Source organism: Oreochromis niloticus, linkage group LG19, assembly GCF_001858045.2.
Source record: "Oreochromis niloticus isolate F11D_XX linkage group LG19, O_niloticus_UMD_NMBU, whole genome shotgun sequence".
Lineage (NCBI taxonomy): Eukaryota > Metazoa > Chordata > Actinopteri > Cichliformes > Cichlidae > Oreochromis > Oreochromis niloticus.
The window spans coordinates 17,169,727-17,188,013 of NC_031983.2; the positions used below are offsets into that span (position 1 = coordinate 17,169,727).

Sequence of the window (18,287 nt, forward strand, 5' to 3'; positions counted from 1 at the left end):
GGTGGAGGATGTTGCGCGTGTGTCTCACATGAATGGTGTTGCTATGGTAATGCAGTGCTGTCTTTTTCCTTTACTATGTTTGTGGCATCGGTAAGCTCTGATTTCTCTCTGGCATTAAAAGCGTTGCACAAATTTGACACCATCACCAACGTGGACAGCAAATTGACCCATTGTTGGAGACAGCAGTGCGCCCTGACCCTGGCTTCATGATGACATTGTTGAGAACACCGTAGCAGCTTTCAGCAGTCCAATTACATCTAATTTGACTAGAGTGAGCTTCAGCCAGCTTGTTAGTCAGTCTCAGTAGGGCGGAAGTGGCCTTGGGCTAAACACAGCTCATCCTGCTGTCTTTGAGATGTGATGTGGGCTTTTTTTTTTTTGTTCTTTTTTTTTTTTTTTTTTTTTTTCTTTTTCTGTTTTTTTTTTTTTGTTGTTGTTTTTTGTGGCAAGCGGAGGCAGTGAATAGGGTGATGGATGGAGAATGGGTGCGGTTTTAAGCAAGTAAGGAAAGAAAGCTAACAATTTAAGGTAGGAAAACATTTAAGTGTGGTTAACTTGATAAAAGGCTGCTTTCAAGAGTCGGACACTGAGGTTGTACAGTGATGGATGCATTTCAGGCTGCTTATAAAGCAGAACCTACAATGTGGCAGTGTAGTCAAGGAACATGTGATCAGAACAAGGTTTTATGCACATGCACACATGATATTGTTATGCATCACGCTTGTGAGTCATCACATAAAGCAACAAGTAGGTCTCCCAGGGCCATGTAATCTCAAATTGAATTGAGCATGCACACTCCAGTGCTGCTTGCCACACATAGAGTTCTGTCTCCTCCTCTCTATGTGAATGCATGTCCCAGTCTCCACCCTCTTTCTTTAGTCTAGACACATGCCATCCTCTACCCAGAGTTTGTGAATCCCTCTGCTTCGGATGTTGGCTGTTGGCAGCGAGTTTTTGGATGAAAGGTTGGGCTGACTGCGCTGTTGCCTGCAGACTGCAAGATCTATATCTGGACAGTAGAGCAACTTGCCCGATGAGGAAGAATGGACAGGTCTGACAGGCAGCAAGAAAGGAAGTCAATAATTGCTGTCTTATATTGATGGAAAGCTCTATGAGGGTCTCTGTCACAATGTGAGCTGCCGTAATCTGATTTAAGCTGCTTAGGAAGAGAGACGGGCCATGAGAGAGAGGCAGTGAACAGAGGAGAGGGTGTGTTGCAGTCAAACTGACCGAGGTGAATTTCTATCAAATTGTTTCCTCTGGAATTCAAGATAAATATTGTAGTTTTAATGTAATTATGCAGTTTTTTTATTGTCAGGTTTAGAGTCTTGATATTTTTTTCCTTTTATAGCTACAGAAAGGACTTTAAGAGACCCTTTCAAAAAAGGGGGGGAAAAAAGCTGCATCTCTGATTTTCAGGTTTTGACAAGCTGAGAAATACAAAGTGACAGTTGCGTGTCCTTTTTTAAACCTTGCTCTGTTTCTGGTCTGCTGAGAGGTTGTCCACTGTGTGTCAATGTAAAATCTGCACTTCTCATCGGCCTGTTCTCTGGAGATTTGAGAATATTTAGCTGCCTCACCTCATTTTGAACTTGGATACCTTGTCAGGCTATGGTGTAGTCTATTTTGGATTTGAGTTTTGGGACTACTTTTGGGCTTTTTTTTGCTGCGCAACTGACTCATCAAGACAAGGGGTTTTCCTTTCTACACTGTGGACTATCACTAACTTCACATGATGACTTTTGTCAAGTTTTGATTCATTTTGTATACATTTCCCTACCTTGAGGAGATAAATCTGGACTCTGACCTCATTTCTCCTTCAACCCCTGAGGTTCACCATGCTGATAGTGTGGTGGTGCTCTTTGGTGCTGACGTACGTGTCCATCTACCTCTCGCTGTCCTTCTTGCGCAGCTTGCTAGTTTCAGACAGAAGCGGGCGAAAAGCGACGGGGCGGGGGCGGCGAAAAAGACGCAGAAGAGGAAGGGCCAGATTGACTCGCAGAATGACCGCTCGACGGAAGATCGCCACGTAGAACCAGCTCTTCCATCTGCCAGCGCCACAGAGCATAACAACAACACCAACCATGAGGTATGCTGCTGATTGCCTAGAGAGCTCATCAATAATAGACACTGAAGCAATTTTGATATGTAGGGAGCATAAGATTATTAGTTTTAATTAAAACTGTTGGTTATTTTCATCATGGTCATGTCTCCATTCATACTCACAGCCCCCACCCCCAGTGTTTGTCTAATTTTGTTTATTCACTGTATGCTTCAACAAGTGGTCTATGCCCCCTGTCTGTAAACATACATTACAGAAATGGGTCACTAACAATCACATTGCCTGTAGGCCATGTTGTCATGGAAACATGGCCAGGATTAACTGCTTTTTTTTTTTTTTTTTTTTCCCCCCCCACTAAGGCAGAGTTCACTAATGACATTAAATGTGCAAATTTGCAGCACATGCGGTTTTTCCTGACATTTCTTTTGTGGACTCTGGTAAGATTAGACTTTAAATCTAATACTTTTTAATCCTTTAGGAGCCTCAAATGTCAGAGAAACCAGAGGTTCGGCAGAACGAAGCGAAGGATCAGCCGCTCACCCCCAAGCATAGTCCCTCCCCTGTGGATGACTTGAGAGAAGAGGAGTTAGCTGCACTTACTGGCAAAGAGCAGCTCAAGGTATACAAAGCCAGTATCTGGACACTGATGTAGGAAACTTTTAAAGTGTGTCTGGGGGGAAAATTCAAGAATACCATAGATGGGTTCGCCCATGGTGGTGGTTGGTTATGTTTAGAAGAATAAAATCAAGAAACGTAGGTCATTATTGTTAAAGAGGACAGAGGATTTACATTTGTTCTCGTGAGATGAGCCAGAGACGTTGACCAAATCTGTACTCTGGATTGAGCTGTAGAAGTTGAACAAGTGGTGTGAACGGCCTTTTTTTTTAAATGTATTTTATAAAATTAGTTTTTTAAGTTTATCAGAATTGACTCATACGTCTGCAAACATTTTCCCCCCCCCATGTCCTGGTGCTGATTGGATTAATTACATAAAGGGCTTTGTCTCCATATTTGGCGCAAGTTAGCTTCTTGAAGCAGTTTCCAAGTTGGATGCTAAGTGGCGAGGTTTGCATCTATTAGTGCAGATCCAAGGAGCATGTCAGGATATTTGCACGTCTTTTGTCTTGTATGGCATAATTCAGTAATCCTGCAATAAGCGGTTTGATTGAGTTCATTATCATGTTAAACTCGGCTGGTTTAAGCATAACTGGAAATGGAGAAACAAGACTGGGTACTGTAATCTACTTGGGCTCACATTTTTAAGTTCTGTATTGACACACAGTAACCTCAGAACTGAGCAGTTATCTAAATCAGTTCCATTGTGTACTTTGTAATTGGATGTGTTTAATTTGTCCTGATGCCTTGTTTGCTCACTAAGACAATGAAAGTCTTGTTATGGTATTGTTATGCGTGTGAGGAGGACTGTTTGTTTGGATTTCTGTGTCATCACCCTCCCATGGGGGATCGTACCAAGTCTCCTCTTCTGCATGGCTGCTTGGTGCTCTGGACTGAAAAAGCAGCACCGTTGGTCTAATGTGAAGCTTTGTATGCAGAGGAATCTGGTTAGTGTCTTTGGCACGTAGTGTTTCACGTGTTCACTGTGTATTTAAATCTTAAACTGGGGGTGTGTTCTCTGTATACAAGGTACTGTAAGTTAATGGTTTGATTCTTCAACCAGATTGTGGGCTTCATTTGTTGTTGTAATTTGCATATAAATTGTTTGTTTTGAAGTGTTTAGTATGTTTTCTGGCCAGCCACAGAGGGGGAAAAATAGAAAAATTAATTTGGAAGTAGGAATTCATGCCGGACATTTGACAATATGTTCTGCAAAAGCTGATGGAAGTGTGTGAAGTTATGAGTGTTTGATTGCTCGTAAAACTGACACATACTTTTGTCCTGCTTGCAGCTGCTACAGCAGGCTGTGGAGAAGCGTAATGAAATAATTGCCAAACTCAGCTCCAACCTGCAGGAGGCACTGGCCAGCAGAGACCAGGTACAGGTGGAGGCACAGTCTCTCGCTGGACAGCTTCAGGCACTGCAGAGGCAGCTCCAGCAGGTAAGTGCCAATCAAACCGAATGTGGCTGTGGTTGTTATTTGTGCTTCGTTGCTCATGCACAACAACTGCTGCTTGAATGTCTTCTCGTCTGTCACACAGACCAGTGTGGAGTTTCTACGTATCAAAAATCTGTCAGGAACTGAAGCCCTTAATATTCAGCAGCCTTACCATGGACCGTCCTCCCAAGAGCCAAACATCAGTCATAAGGAAGCGCCATCAGAGGGCTCGGGAAGTTCTGGCTCGCAGTCTGATGCTGAAGGCGAAACTGATGTAGAAACTGTTCTGTGCAAGCTGAGAGCTGAGCTGGAGGAAGAAAGGAAGAACAGCCAGCGAATATGTAGCGAACTAGCAGAGGAGATGGAGAAAAACAAGCACGTGCTTTCTTTGCTGGAGAACGAGAAGCAAGAAAGAGAAGAAGAGCGAAAAGAAAGGGAGGCAGAATTGCAAAACCTTCATATCCAGTTAAGCCAACTTCAAAGTCAGTGCCTTGAGATGCAACAATACAAAGAGGAGAAAGAGGTCCTCAACATAGAACTGCAGGAACTCAGGAGAAGGCTTCAGGAGGAGGAAGATGCAGGGAAGAGATATAGTGAGAAGCTTGCTAGCTCTGCCCTTTGTTTTCAGAGTCTTGAGGAGGAGATGAAAAGGCTCAAAGAGGAGCACACGGTGGAGGTTGAGCAAGTCAGGCAGCTTTTGGAAGAGAGGGAGAAAGAACTAAAATTTAAAGAGGAGGAGGTGATGGGACTCAAAGCGTCTAAGAATTGGCAGAACCAGGTAAAAGCCGGCGTTAGCTCTGGTGAGACTGTCAGTATTGATGAGGCTAATCTGGAAAGTGGAGCTGACCAGGGCAGTATGAATGAATCAGTGTCTGGAAATATTCTGATGGAGCGCTACTTGTCTTCAGCTCCCCTTGCACACTTGCAGTCTTCAGCGATAACTGAGAACCTTGACCAGTGCAGTCAGCTGGACATATCTGCAGACCGCAGGTGAGAGCAGCTATTATTGTTGCACCATCTACCAGCTGTAGATATCGTCAATTATCTTAGAATTTATTTATTAATCCCCTTTGTCATTGTGTCTTCTCAGTTTTGAGCTAAATAGTGATGTGTTTGGAGAAGAACTATTATCAATTTCCAAACGTCTGAATGAAGAACACGACGACCGCCAAAACACCTCTAGCCCACAGGACTCTTCGGCTGACGAGTCCAACCCTCAGTGGCTTCACAACTCCGCTTCGGGCAGGATGGAAATGAGTAACGTGTCCGAGCAGCAGTCTGAGGACACAAACTTGGAAAAAGAACTGCTGAGTCAGCAGTGTGAGGAGCTCCGTGAGGAGCTGGCCCTTAAGGAGAGAGATCTAAATGTGCTAAAGGAGGAAGTAATCAAGAGTGCAGAAGAGCTTGAGGAGGCAAGGAGCAGGTAATGAAGTTCATTTATCAAATGACTAATTCGAAGTCCTTTTAAAAACAACTCTGTGCTCTATACCTAACATTGATGTTGCTATTGTGTTAATACAGTAATATTTACTTCTAAAGTAAATTACATAACTCTATTAATTTTGATTAATAATAAATATTTATCTCAAGGTGAATATTGTTAAATATCCACATTGGAAAAAGGCATTTCTAAGAAATAAATCTCTAGTTTACAATAAACATTTGAATGTAAGCTGGTTTACTGTGGTTACATTTATTTCTTACTGTAGATTGATATACACTTTTTTTTATTATTATTATCTGTCTTTTTAGGTGGGCTCAAGTCACAGAAGAGCTTAGGGAAGCTCTCCAGGAGCTCGAAGACGAAAAGGAAATGAGGAGACAATTTGAGGAGGAGATGAACTTGAAAGTCCATGAACAAGACAGCCTTAGGAGCAAACTCTGTGCCTTATCAGAAGAATGGGAGCAGGAGAATGTAGTAATGTTGACGGTAAAGGAAACTGAAATCTCTGCTGAAACTTCCCTCCTCGTATCTGGTACCTTTCCATCAGATGAGGATGAAAAACTGGTAGGGGAACTAAAGGAGGAGGAAACTGCACTCCAGTCTCATCAAAAACAGCAGGAGCTGCTCGTATCATCTCTGCAGGAGATAAAGCAGACTGCAGATTTGGAGAGCACAGAATTCAGAGATGACAACCAGCTGCAAACATTACAGGTATGCCAGTACCACAAGTGTGCAATAATTACAATGCATTCAAATATGATAATAATAGGTTTCTGAGCAATTAGATTTTTTTGATTTTTTTATTTTTTTTTTAACAAAGTTGGAATGGTGGAGCTGGTGCTGTAGTCATATTTGTACTAAGACATCAAATTGGAGGTTTTGACTTGATAAGAAAATTATTGTATAAATAATTAAAACCATTTCCCTGGCTTCCTTTTCTCAAGGCCAACTATGAGCATCTCATGTCACAACTCGAGGAGACAAAAACTGAGCACAAAGCTGCATCGACGCTGTTGAGTCAAAGGCCTACAGAGCTTGATACAGTTTTAAAGGAGCTTGAAACGACACGTGTGCAGATTTTAAGTGTTCAAACGGAGGTGGAGAGGCTGGAGAAGGAGCTGCAGCAGAGCCTCGATAGTCTGCACTGTGCTGAAAAAGAGAAGCATGAGCTAGAGTCTCAGATCTCCTGTCTGAGAGAGAAACTGACTTGTTCGGAGGAGGATCGGGCTCAGGCTGTGAAGGAGAGGGATGAGCACAGCAGAAGAGAAGAAGAGATGGATGAACAAATCAAAAAAATGGAACAAGTGCTAGAGGAGGAGCTCGAGCAGTTTGAGAAGCTGCTAAAAGCCAAGGATGTCGAGGTGAGAGATTACGTAATGCCATACTTTAGTATTTCAAATTGGCTTGCATTTAATGTGCAGTGATTTAACCTATAAAATTATATTCAGTTGGCTGAAGTGAAGGAAAAATGGGAGGAGGAGAGGCTGGAGAAGGACAAAGAGATTTTTGATGTAAGACATCTGTTGGAGGAGCAAATGAAGGAGAAAGTAGACGAGGTGAAGGCTCTCCTGGAGAAGCAGGCACAGGCTGTGGAGGAGGCTACAGAAAAGCTGAAGGCATCTCATCAGCAGGAGATAAAAGATCTGATGGAGAAACATCAGCAGGAGGTGGGATTCATCAACTGCTGTACGATTTGTAATAGAGTCAGATTAAATGTTAATTTTAGTAGCAAGCAATAATAAATATAATCTGCATGACTCTTTAGATTTCTGACTTGAATACTCGCCTGGAGACAGAGCTGCTGAAGCAGCGGGCCAGTATGGAGGAAGAACAGAAGCAACAGATCAGTCTAATCAAACAGGTATCGGAGCAATTCACTCCTTCACTGCAGTGAGGACTCCATTCACCAAGAGCGCCGTTTTAGCTTTTTCTGGCTGTTCTTTCGTGACAGGTAACTGAACGTGAGCACGAGCGGATGATCTCAGAGCTCAGTGCCAAACACAATGAGGTTGTCAGTCAGCTGAAGACAGAGGTTTCTTTGGAGCTGAGAGAGAGCATGGAGGCCGCTCACCAGGCTGAACTGCAGCAGGTTCAGGTATATTATATGCAGACGCACAAGCCGAAACATTATTCATTCAGTCAGCCTCTTCATTTTTTTTTATTTTATTTTATTTTTTTTAAATATTCCAAAGTCAGTGAAATATATTATTGTCCTCATAAAGACAGATTTGGATTCATCATTTCATTATGCTTTTATTCCTCTAGGCTCAAAAGGCCATTGAGCTTGAAGCCTTGCATCTGAGCCTGACCACAGTCCACAAGTCTCATCTTGAGCGCTCTCAAGAAAACGTGGAACAGGAGCAGACGTCTGCCCTCATCAAGGTCCAGGCCTCTATGCAGGAGAAATTTGACCAAGAAATTGCACTCCTGCAGGCTCGCCATCAGTCAGAAGTGGACCAGATCAAGAGAAAGAACCAGGAGCAGCAGGAGAGGCTGCTTGAGCTGCACCATCAAGACATGGGTGATTACAAACAAGATCATCCCAGCTGCTCAATGATCTTCATTCTTTAGCTGTCTTTGTTTGAGTCATCCAGTTTCTAAAGAATCGTTTCTTGTGTGTTCAGAAGAGTTGAAGGAGCAGTGGGAGACTCGTGTTGCTCAGGAAGGGGCTTCAATGGATGAAAAGCAGGCCAAAGAAATACAGGTAAAATTTCATTATATTTTTATACAAAAGCTGCATTTTATTCAATAATTCAAAAAACTGCCGTGGCTTTTAAAAACATGCACTGTCTTGTCATTGTGTGTGTTATTATATTTCACTCCATTTTGGTTTTATTTTGTTTCAGGATCTAAGAGCAGAGTGGGAGAAAGATGCTGAAGCCATGCAGGCAAACTTTCAAACGTCCCTTTTGGAGATCCAGAACAGCCTCAGTGCCACCCAGGCTGAACTCACCAGCACCCAGGCCTCCCTCACTGAAGCGCAGGAAGCTGCGTCCCAGAAACAGTCAGAGGTACAGGAGACACAAGCCAGGATAGAGGAGCTCCAAACCTCCAGTAAAGAACAGACACAGAAACTAGAGGAGCTGAAACGAGCCTTGGCTGAGAGAGACGCTGCTGTCTGTGAGTCCTTCTACAGTCCCCATATTCCTCAACAGTATACACCTTCATAAGGACTGCACAGTCCTCTAAATCCATGATTTGAATTTGTGTATTACATTAATATATGCATAGTAATGATGAGTGAAGCTGACTCTGTTCTGGTTGTTGTTGTAAAAGGTTCCCTGGAGGAGGTAATTTCTTCTAATAAGGCACTGCTGCAGGAGAAAGAGCAGCAAGCCCTCCACCTACAGGAGAAAGAGCAGCAACTGCAGCAAGAGGTTAGTTTACTGCCATGTTTCTGGCATGTCCCAGGTCAGTTCCTCAAAGTCTGGTAAAAATGTATTCAAGCACCAAAGGGGCTTGCCCTGCAGTTTGAACTACTGGTCTACTACAACCCTAAATATGCATTTTATCTGCAGCTTTCTAAGTCTTAAGTCACAGTAAAAAGGATAATCTTTTTTTTTCAGTTTTGTAAAGGTGTGGTTTGTTTTTTTTTGTTTGTTTTTTTTTTCAGTATCCAGAAGTTTTAAACACTAACTTATTAATATAATAATTACTTACTGAAACATATTGACATCTTAAAACTGTTGGGTCATTTTTTTTTCATAAAAACATTTTTCCAAACTTTGCCACCCAGGTTTCACAGCTACAGGAGGAGAAGACCTTGCTCAAACAGAGCTCGGATCAGGAAATCAGTCAGCTGTGGATTCAGCTGGAGAGCATGAGGACTAGTCGTCAGGAGTTGGGTGGTATGAATAAGCCTACCAGGCTAAAGCTTGGATTTTTTTTTTAATTTATTTTTTTTCATACACTGGATTTCTTTACATTCTAACAAACATGATATATTATTAGCATTGCCTGTTCTTGGTGACTGATTGACAGCTGTCTGCTTTATTGTTTTACAGAGCTTAAGGAGCAGCTGCTTGCTCGCTCATCTCGGGTTGATGACATCGAACGCCTAAAGATGGAGTTTAATGAACAGAAACGAGAAATTAAAGAGCAAAATGAGGCTGAGCTAGAAAGCCTGAGGAGGTACCATAGAAGCACCTGAAAACACACATTCTTGATGCATTTATTCCTGAATATTAACATTTAGTGTAAACAGACATCTGAATTATGGGTTTCTTTAAATTGAGCTTAATTTCTCTACTTTATCATGTTTTACCCTCATCGTGCTTTTAGGTATTTTGAGAAGCGGTTGCATGCAACAGAGGAGAGTTACAAAGAGGAAATTGCTCTGCTACAGCTGAAGCTGGTAGAAGGTGCCTTGGAGGACTCTCTGCTTAAAATTACTGATGATGGGTATTTCACTTTATCTGGATATAAAATAAGATTTATGCTCTGCAGTTTTGCACAAATGTTTTTGTGAATATTCAAGTCTTTGGTCTCTGCTTCAGTCCTCTGTCTCAGTGTCAAGCTCAAGGGGATAAAGATGTTTTGTCTGATACTATTCAGCTGGAGAAACATAGGGTAAGAGATGCAGATGTTTAATGGGCGCTGCTGTCAGTTACATTTTAAGTCGATACATATTAAGTGTAACTGATTGAGAGGCTGCTTTTTTTCCTGTGCCTCATCCAGGAAATGCTTGACAGTTTGACACTTCAGCTTGAGGCGAAACACACGATGGACCTTTCTAATCTGCGATCTTCTTTGACTCTTTCCTTCGAGGAAGAGGTGCAGAAGGTCAGACATCAACTTATATGTTCAGCCTTTTATTAAAGTGATATCATACTAATATGTGACTGCTTGTTATCACTCCCAGTGTTTTTAATTTTTGGTTAACTTGCTGTATATTTTAACTTCAGGTGCGCGCAGACCTCACTGATCATTACTATGAAGAGCTGCAGGAGATGAAAACTCGTCACGCTCTGGACCTTGAGCAACTCAGAGCCAAACTTTCTGACAGACATCTGCAAGGTCCTTCACATACACGTGTGTGTGTGTGTGTGTGTGTGTGTGTGTGTGTGTAAATGATTAAACTTGAATATCTTTGTTGTAGAGCTCACCAGAGTCCATTTGGAGGCAGCAATGCAGGTTGAGGTGAGAAGAATGCTTAATAATATAGATAACAAATTTGAGATTACATTGTTTGTCCCAAAATCTGAATGTTTCTATTGTTATAATTAGGCTGAAGTGGAACACAGGATATGGTCTCACACTGAGGAGCTGCAAACAGCAACGACCATCATCTACACTCTGGAGAACAGAGTGGCTGCTCTCACCGAGCAGCATGATGCTGAGATCCAGAACATGCAGAAGGTATTTCTGTAATCCTTCAAACTAGAAACTATCGTACACAGTAAAAACAGAAAACTGTGCAGCATGTGGTGTAGTTGCATGAAAATACTGATTTCATAATACAGTGACAAGCTTCGGTTTAGTAACAGCTATTTAATATGTTCCTTCAAAATACTGCAGATGAAACAAGAGTTTGCTGAGCAACTTGCCCGTCTTGAGGAAGCTCTTGAACTAGAGAGGAGTCAAGCACAGGAGAATATGAACAAGCTGAAAGAAGAGCTGCAAGAGAAGTATGAATCTGAGATCTCTGTCCTGAGGTCACACCATGATGAGATGGCAAAGGAGCAGGCACGGCTTGAAAAAGCACTTCACGAGGAGAAGGAGAAATTGAAGTCTCTTCAGGATGCACTGGAAAATGATGAGAGTAAGAATCTCCAGGACTCATGTAATTTTTATTTATATAAAAATGTTGGTGAATTGGATCTTCTAGCCAGATCTCATGTTTTGGAAACTGTATACAGAATCTACCCTTTGGTTCTCCATCAGTTTTTAATGTCTGCCTTCTAGGCCAACAGGTTCTGTTGTTGAAACAGAAAGTGGAGGCCCATGACGCAGAGCTGCAAAAGACCAAGGACTGCTTGTCTGTAGAATTCAAAGAGCTGCTTCATGAGCAGGTTGAGATGCAGCTGTGCCAGGCCAGAGAGAGGTGAGCTCACGAGTGTTGATTGAAGCTGAAATTGTATAATCCAGGGTGTATTAACTTAAACAGGTGATCATATATATATTGTATATGAATTTTTTCTTAATTAATAATGATTATAATAAGTGAGAAATACCCTTTACAATGGTTTGAAGCTATATTTCAAGAAAATTTGTAATATTTTAATTATTTTTGGTGATAAAAGAAAAATATAAAGCTCGGGTTCTTCAGGAGCTGCTCAAAATTGTCACATAATAAACTGAAAAATGTTTTCTACCTGGGTTGAGCTTTTTAATAAGCTGCCTAAGGCCCTGCTTTTTGTAACTGCACCAGTAATTTGAATTAACCATTTGCACAGTACAACCAGGGAGTGCTCCAGTGGTGCATGGTGGACTGATTTATTTATCTCCGGGCCACACATCACCAGCTGCTAATATCTCCTCCTTCCGAGTCTTGCTGCACTCGAGGGTGTTTCTGCTTCAAGTGATACAACAAGTTTGTTTTCACCTTGAGCAGGAAGAGTTTTCTTGTTGTTTGTTAGATGTTGTTGAAATGACTCCCTTTTTCGATAATAAATTGAATCTGAGGCTGACACATGACATGCCCAGGCTTGTTTCAGGTTATACAGGAGGGAAATGCATATGGTTGCTATAGCAATGATATTGCAGCTGTATAGGTAAAGGTGAACTGTAATGAAATGGACACTCAATAAAATTACAATTTCTCTTGCTGTACTGCTGTGAGGGTCTGCACTGCAAACTCAGGCCACATGGTAGTAAATCAAAAACTGAAACATGGTATTGGAATGTCTCAGTTACTCTTCAAACATGTTAACTTTTTGGGTACTTTTTCATGTCTTTATTCAGGTTCCAAAAGGAAAAGGCAGCGGTAGAGCAGTGTTTAATCGAGAAATATGAAGCGTCTGTGGCTGAGCTGGAACATGAGAGAGCAACGCTACTGAACAGACACTCCAAAGAAATGGACACACTCAATGCCAAACACAAAGCAGAGCTAGATTCACTCTGTGCCTCTCACAAAGATCAGCTTTCAGCTAAAACATCCGAGCTTGAATCTAAGCATAATGCAGAGCTTGTTGCCTTGGAAGCATCCCTTGGTTCCAAACTAAAGGAAGACCTTGAACGTCTTGAAGAAACTAATCGTGCTAAGTTAGAGGCTTTGGAAGCTGAATTGACTCTTAAACACCAGGAGGAGAAAGATGAACTAGAAAAGAGGATGCTGAGTAACATGGATACGTTGGAGGCCACCTACCTGAAAGAAGTGCAGGTAAGGAGATGGAAGCCACTGACAGTTTCTCAGTTTGTTTGTGGATTTTAATGTCTTTGTCCTTTACAATCGCAGACACTACGTGATGAAATGGCTCAGCTTGAGGAGAAACATCGCGAAGACCTGATTTTCCTGAATTCAGAACATAAGCAGTTAATAGAGAGTCATACTGCAGCGCAGCTGTCCATCAGGGAAGAACTGAGGAAAGAACTGGCTCATGTGCACATGGAGAAGTTTAAAGCCATGGCAGCCGAGCTCAGCCATGTTCACAAAGTGAGAAACGAAGAGGAGGGATTGCCCCCCCCCCCCGGCAAATAAAAATAGCAAAAATTACTTTTACCAAAACAAAAACTTATGTTTATGTTTTATTTTTACAGTCTGAACTGGCTGCTCAAAAAGAGGCCTTGGATACTGAACACTGCAAAGCCCTGGAAACACTCAAGAACCAGGTACATGCCCAGTCATCATGATAACTACATCATGTTTGTTTTTCCAATGTCTCAAAGCCAAATAACTGTGTACCATCTCATTACTAGGCTGGTTTTAATGTCACAACAATAAGTATATAATTGCAGATTTCCTTTCATTTTTAATGCAAATACCTCTGAAAAAGATGTAACTATGGCAAACAGATGGTCTCTACTTAAACATGATATAATCTGATTGTTGGCAGTTATTCATAGCTTGAAGCCATTAAAACTTTATCAAACTGTTATGTTAAAATCCAAAATAAAAGCGTTGGAGCCAAGTTTGCTTGGCTGGATAATCAATTTTGGCTTGTTTTTATCTGATTAGCTTAGTCTTGTGCATTAGGAGCCAGGAGACTCTAAATCGGACTTGATTTGTGTCGGTTTCTTTTGCAGGTTTTAGAGCTTGAGCAGCAACACAGCACTGCTCTGCAGGAGCTCTCGCAAACCTACACGGCCGAAAAAGAGCAACTAACCAAACAGCACCAAGTCCAGCTGCAGGTGTGTGCGTCACAGTCTGTCATAAATCCTCTTCCTTTTTTTTAAACCACGTGAATTAACATCCCGTTCTCTAAATTGTGAGTTGTTTTTAATGGTTACCTGTCAGTTCTTGTCTCAGTGGCTCTAAAAGCCCATTAGTGAAGGGACTACACTCAATTATTGTTGATCCTTCATAATGGTCTATTTGTGCGTAGAGGCACAGAGTATTTATTTGGATTTTGTTTTCTCCAAAGCACTAAAAATTTGACCTTCTGACTAACTGAGTGTTGCGGTATTAAATAAATACATGCGTCTGCTGTAGGAGCTGAAGGGAGTCTCGGCACGGGAACTAGAGGCATGTCGCAGGGAGCTTGAAGAAGAGTCGTCAAGGCAAAGACAGCACTTCCTAGAAGAGGTGGAGCTCCTCAAAGTCCAATCAGAAGAGCGGCTGCAGGACAGGATTAATCAACTGAAGGTAAGAGGAGAAAAAAGAAACTCCTTGGGATAGATGTAACAGTTTGGATTAGAAGTATCCTTTCAATTAAGATCTTTAATGCTGAACACCTTTGAGGTAGCCATGTTTCTCCATATAAGCAGTTCATGTGAAAATACATTGATATTCCCTAGATTTGTTTCTTTATTTAACTCGTTTCAAACATTATTATGCAATAGCTCCGGATTATTTGGAGCATGTGTGTGATGCCATTGGCCTCTCTAAGCTCCAGCTGCACCAGTTCATTCCCAGGGATATTTTTTTTTTTCTGTTGGACTTGATCCCACTGGGGCTTCATCCAAACCCAGTTTCCTCATAATCCCTCCGTCATATATGTACAAGTGTTCATGTCCATCTGTCCCTCTGTTCTCTGAATGTGTGTGCTGATGGGTCGTGCATGTGTTCGTGTTGCTGCCATCTGAACAGTGGCTAAATGGGATGGATCTAAGCTTTTTATCCCCTGATGCAGAAGGTTTTAAGGCTGAAGTTAGGTTGGTTTTTTTTTTTGGTTTTTTTTCCCTTCCCCCCCCCTCCAGACTTTTAGCATTTTACCATCTGAAATGTGCAAGCCAGTTGTCAGCTATAAGCCAGTCAGTCCAAAGATCTCTGGAATGAACGAACCTGCTGTGTACTTCAGCTGTTGCTCTGCGTTTTTGAATTAATCTATACACATCACTGTTTTCTTTGAAGACGGAATTTGAAGAGCAGAAGGAGGCGGAGCTTGACAACCTGAGGCGGAGCTTCACGTCTGAACAAGAGGAAAAAGAGCGGAGCTACACAGAGAAAATGAGCCAACTCACTGCCCAGCTGCAGCAACTAGATGGTGTGGTGGCCCAGGTACCAGTCATACATATGTACATACATGCATATAAATATATCTGTGAAGTCTTAACTTTTACTTAAGGGGGGGGGGGGGGATGCAAGACTAACTGGGCGAAGTGGACAGAAAAATTTTGTATTTTTTACTGAAGAAAGGGAAAAGGTCCACAAGAGGACTGAGGAGATGCAATGATTTGGAAACTAAAGCAAAGAGTGAGGGATGGTTATACAGACTGTGGATCTGTAGGTTAGTTTACTTATTCAGCATATATCAGATGGTATCCTGTGGGAGATGAACATATTAATGAATAAAATCATCAATCCGGTGTTTTGTTTTGTTTTTGTTTGTTTTTGTTTATCAGATTAAGGCCGGTAAGGTTAAAAGCATTAGCCGAATAATTGATTAGTAGATCAACATTAAAACAGTTTTAATGCATTTGCTTTGGGTTTTTTGTTTTTGTTTTTTTCCCCCTAAGTAAAGCAAGTTTTTGATTTCACCCTGATCTTACGAAAATTTTCCTAAGAACATTTTCTTAGGAAAATTTTCCTAAGATCAGGAAAATTTTCCTAAGATCAGGGTTGTTTGGTTTTTTTGTTTTTTTTGTTTTTTTTTGTTTTTGTTTTGTTTTTCTCACACATTTTTGTAACCTCATTTGGACAGTTACAAAAAGCATTTACAATAATATTAATACATCATGACCTGGCACATAACTGTATTCATTTTGGGGTTTATAATTTATTCTCACCGACTGACTATATTTATTTATTTATTTATTTATTATTTTTTATTCTATTTGATTGGACTTAATTATCTTCTAGGGTTGTAACAAGGCAGTTGCAATATTACCTCCATTAATATTTCCTAAAACCTGCGGTCCCGTTCTTGGATTTCAAACTGATCAGTCTCCTGACTGACTGGTGTTTGCATATATTTGTTTCCATGGTACCTGTCTAGCTTGACTCTTTGTAGTGAGATATTAACAGACGGCCACACTTGTGTCCCCCACGAGGTTAAAAAGGAGCGCTTAAGAGAGGTTGGGAGGGGGCTGTTGTCATGGCTACAGCATTGTTTTGGTGAGGCAGGTGGCTGCATGAGATGCAGTTGTGGGAGGGAGCCGGAGGGGAAAAGGGAGGGAAAACATGGTGAAAGCTGAGGGAGAGATCGGAGAGGCTAAGGAAGGGTAAGGACGCTTACAACAGATATGCAAGAAAACTCTTCTAGCTTTTGAGTGTTTGACGTCCTGAAGTTGGATTTTGTCACCGTACTGGGTTGGTACTTAACATCAGACACCTTTGATATTATATACTTTAAAATGAGGAGTGTTTTTCTCTTTAAAGTCTGTATTCAATATATTTACAATCGACAGCTGGTTTTTATTTCCTTCTGAGCCTTGTAAATGTCTTCTGTGTTATGCTTTTGGATCTGGATATTTTTGTGGTTTTCCCATTTCCCTTGTTAAGACCCAGAGGCTTTAATCAGATAGACTTGGATGGCACAGAACCAGTGTTTCAGTCTTTTTATTATGTTTTGGGTTTAGAGGTCCTGCCATGCCCTTTTTTTCAGTCTGTTACTTCTGTCCTCTCTGGGTTTCAGCTGCACACAGGTTTTAAACAAGCCATGGCATAGGTGAGAATGGAGACCATGGACACACTCCTTCAACGAAGGGAGCGAGAGACACAGGAGGGAGGGAACCTTCTTAAGATGCTCACTGATGACTTACAGACAGCTAAAGAGGAAAGGTGTGCATTTAGTTGTGTAGTTAAAATATGATTATAATAAATATTAAGCAGCAGCTCTGAGCTTTCACAAATCCTGAATGTTCTCATTTCTGTGTACCTGTTAACCCAGATGTAAATTACACCGTACAAATGAGAAGCTGAGGCAGGTGCTGATTGAGATGCTCCGCAGCATCGTGGCAACAGAAGAACTGATTGGACAAAAGATCAGTGCCCGAGCCAAAACGTCTGAGCAGGCGACTCACCAAAGGAGCTCAAGCGTGAACAAAGAGGCACAAGAATCAGGTCTGACTGACGTATTCTATAATTTTACAATGAATGATAGGATTTATTTGTTTGTTTTTTTGTAGGGGATAAAGTTGATTAACTGAAAATTGCTTTATTTATAAAGGAACCAAGGAGGACTCTTTTTAGTGAGAATTGGTTAAAAACACTTAATTTGCTCTTTCGTAGGTATTTCAGTTGCAGACTTGTCATCAGAGGAATTGGAGCTCACCCAGCTGCTCTGTGAGAGTCTCCTGGTTTCAGATGGTGAGATCAGTCCTGGTGGAGAAGATGCAGCTCTAAGTGCTTGCAGCAGGCTTCGACATACAGTGGACACACTGCTAGAGCTGCTCAACCAAGCCAATACGCAGGTAAAGGAAGTAGAGATGCTCCTCAGTCCACATAGGTTTTTTTTTTTTGTTTTGTTTTTTTTTTTCCTGTTTTACAGCCTTGCAAGGTGTCTGATCATTTTATGCTGGTCATTTCTCCAGCTGGAGCAGACTCACAGTGTTCATCTTTCTCTGGAGGAAAAGTTTTCTCAAGGCAGAGAAGACTCTGCACAACTCCTTGAACAGCACAAGCGTCTAATGGAGCAGCTTGATCAGGAGGCCAAGCTTAAAAGTCAGCTCCAGGTGGAGCTTCACAAAGCAGAAGGTGAGCACTATCTATTTGTTTGGCATACTGCTGCTGTCTTGTGTTTATGCTGCACGTTTAGCCCTTGCACCACAGTTTAACAGCTCTGCCATTTGTGATGCTCAGTCGTGTTTGAGGTCGTTCCCTTTTCAAATAAACTTGTACAATTTGCATGATGTCTTCAGGTCTTCTTGAAGGCTACGTGGCTGAAAAAGCAGCCCTAGAGGAGTTGCTACAGCAGAAGGAGACTCAAGAGGAGAGGCTTGTGGAGGAGCTAGAGGACCTGAAGGTGAAGCTACACCAGATGGAGGGCCTTACCGCAGAGCTGGACACCCTCAGAGTGAAGCATGATGAGCTGACTGAGGAGCATGCCATCCTCCTGCGACAGAAGGAGCATCTCTCTGCTGGACTTGGGGAGAGAGAGAAAGGTTAGCGGAGGAAGTACAAAAACATGAAATCATTTGTCTGCATAAAATGCTACATGACCTCTTTAGTGAGTTTGACTGTGCGCTTA

The 18,287-nt window shown here is 41.7% G+C and overlaps 1 protein-coding gene across 1 annotated transcript in view; it reads left to right on the forward strand.

Annotated features, from left to right (window-relative positions):
* The window catches only part of pcnt (pericentrin), a 34,507-nt gene that overhangs the window by 2,121 nt on the left and 14,099 nt on the right, over positions 1–18,287 (forward strand). Inside the window, exons 2-37 of the mRNA XM_025901156.1 lie at positions 1,913–2,089; positions 2,541–2,681; positions 3,969–4,118; positions 4,219–5,105; positions 5,206–5,538; positions 5,868–6,270; positions 6,504–6,920; positions 7,008–7,226; positions 7,325–7,420; positions 7,511–7,654; positions 7,825–8,080; positions 8,184–8,263; positions 8,406–8,679; positions 8,836–8,936; positions 9,296–9,407; positions 9,564–9,690; positions 9,841–9,960; positions 10,056–10,128; positions 10,237–10,341; positions 10,464–10,575; positions 10,658–10,698; positions 10,786–10,917; positions 11,077–11,320; positions 11,464–11,602; positions 12,463–12,880; positions 12,956–13,153; positions 13,258–13,329; positions 13,744–13,848; positions 14,150–14,302; positions 15,011–15,174; positions 15,502–15,511; positions 16,767–16,879; positions 16,989–17,161; positions 17,330–17,511; positions 17,632–17,794; positions 17,959–18,201. Coding sequence (XP_025756941.1) covers positions 1,913–2,089; positions 2,541–2,681; positions 3,969–4,118; positions 4,219–5,105; positions 5,206–5,538; positions 5,868–6,270; positions 6,504–6,920; positions 7,008–7,226; positions 7,325–7,420; positions 7,511–7,654; positions 7,825–8,080; positions 8,184–8,263; positions 8,406–8,679; positions 8,836–8,936; positions 9,296–9,407; positions 9,564–9,690; positions 9,841–9,960; positions 10,056–10,128; positions 10,237–10,341; positions 10,464–10,575; positions 10,658–10,698; positions 10,786–10,917; positions 11,077–11,320; positions 11,464–11,602; positions 12,463–12,880; positions 12,956–13,153; positions 13,258–13,329; positions 13,744–13,848; positions 14,150–14,302; positions 15,011–15,174; positions 15,502–15,511; positions 16,767–16,879; positions 16,989–17,161; positions 17,330–17,511; positions 17,632–17,794; positions 17,959–18,201 — 6,877 coding nt within the window. The remainder of the gene's footprint in view (positions 1–1,912; positions 2,090–2,540; positions 2,682–3,968; positions 4,119–4,218; positions 5,106–5,205; positions 5,539–5,867; positions 6,271–6,503; positions 6,921–7,007; positions 7,227–7,324; positions 7,421–7,510; positions 7,655–7,824; positions 8,081–8,183; positions 8,264–8,405; positions 8,680–8,835; positions 8,937–9,295; positions 9,408–9,563; positions 9,691–9,840; positions 9,961–10,055; positions 10,129–10,236; positions 10,342–10,463; positions 10,576–10,657; positions 10,699–10,785; positions 10,918–11,076; positions 11,321–11,463; positions 11,603–12,462; positions 12,881–12,955; positions 13,154–13,257; positions 13,330–13,743; positions 13,849–14,149; positions 14,303–15,010; positions 15,175–15,501; positions 15,512–16,766; positions 16,880–16,988; positions 17,162–17,329; positions 17,512–17,631; positions 17,795–17,958; positions 18,202–18,287) is intronic.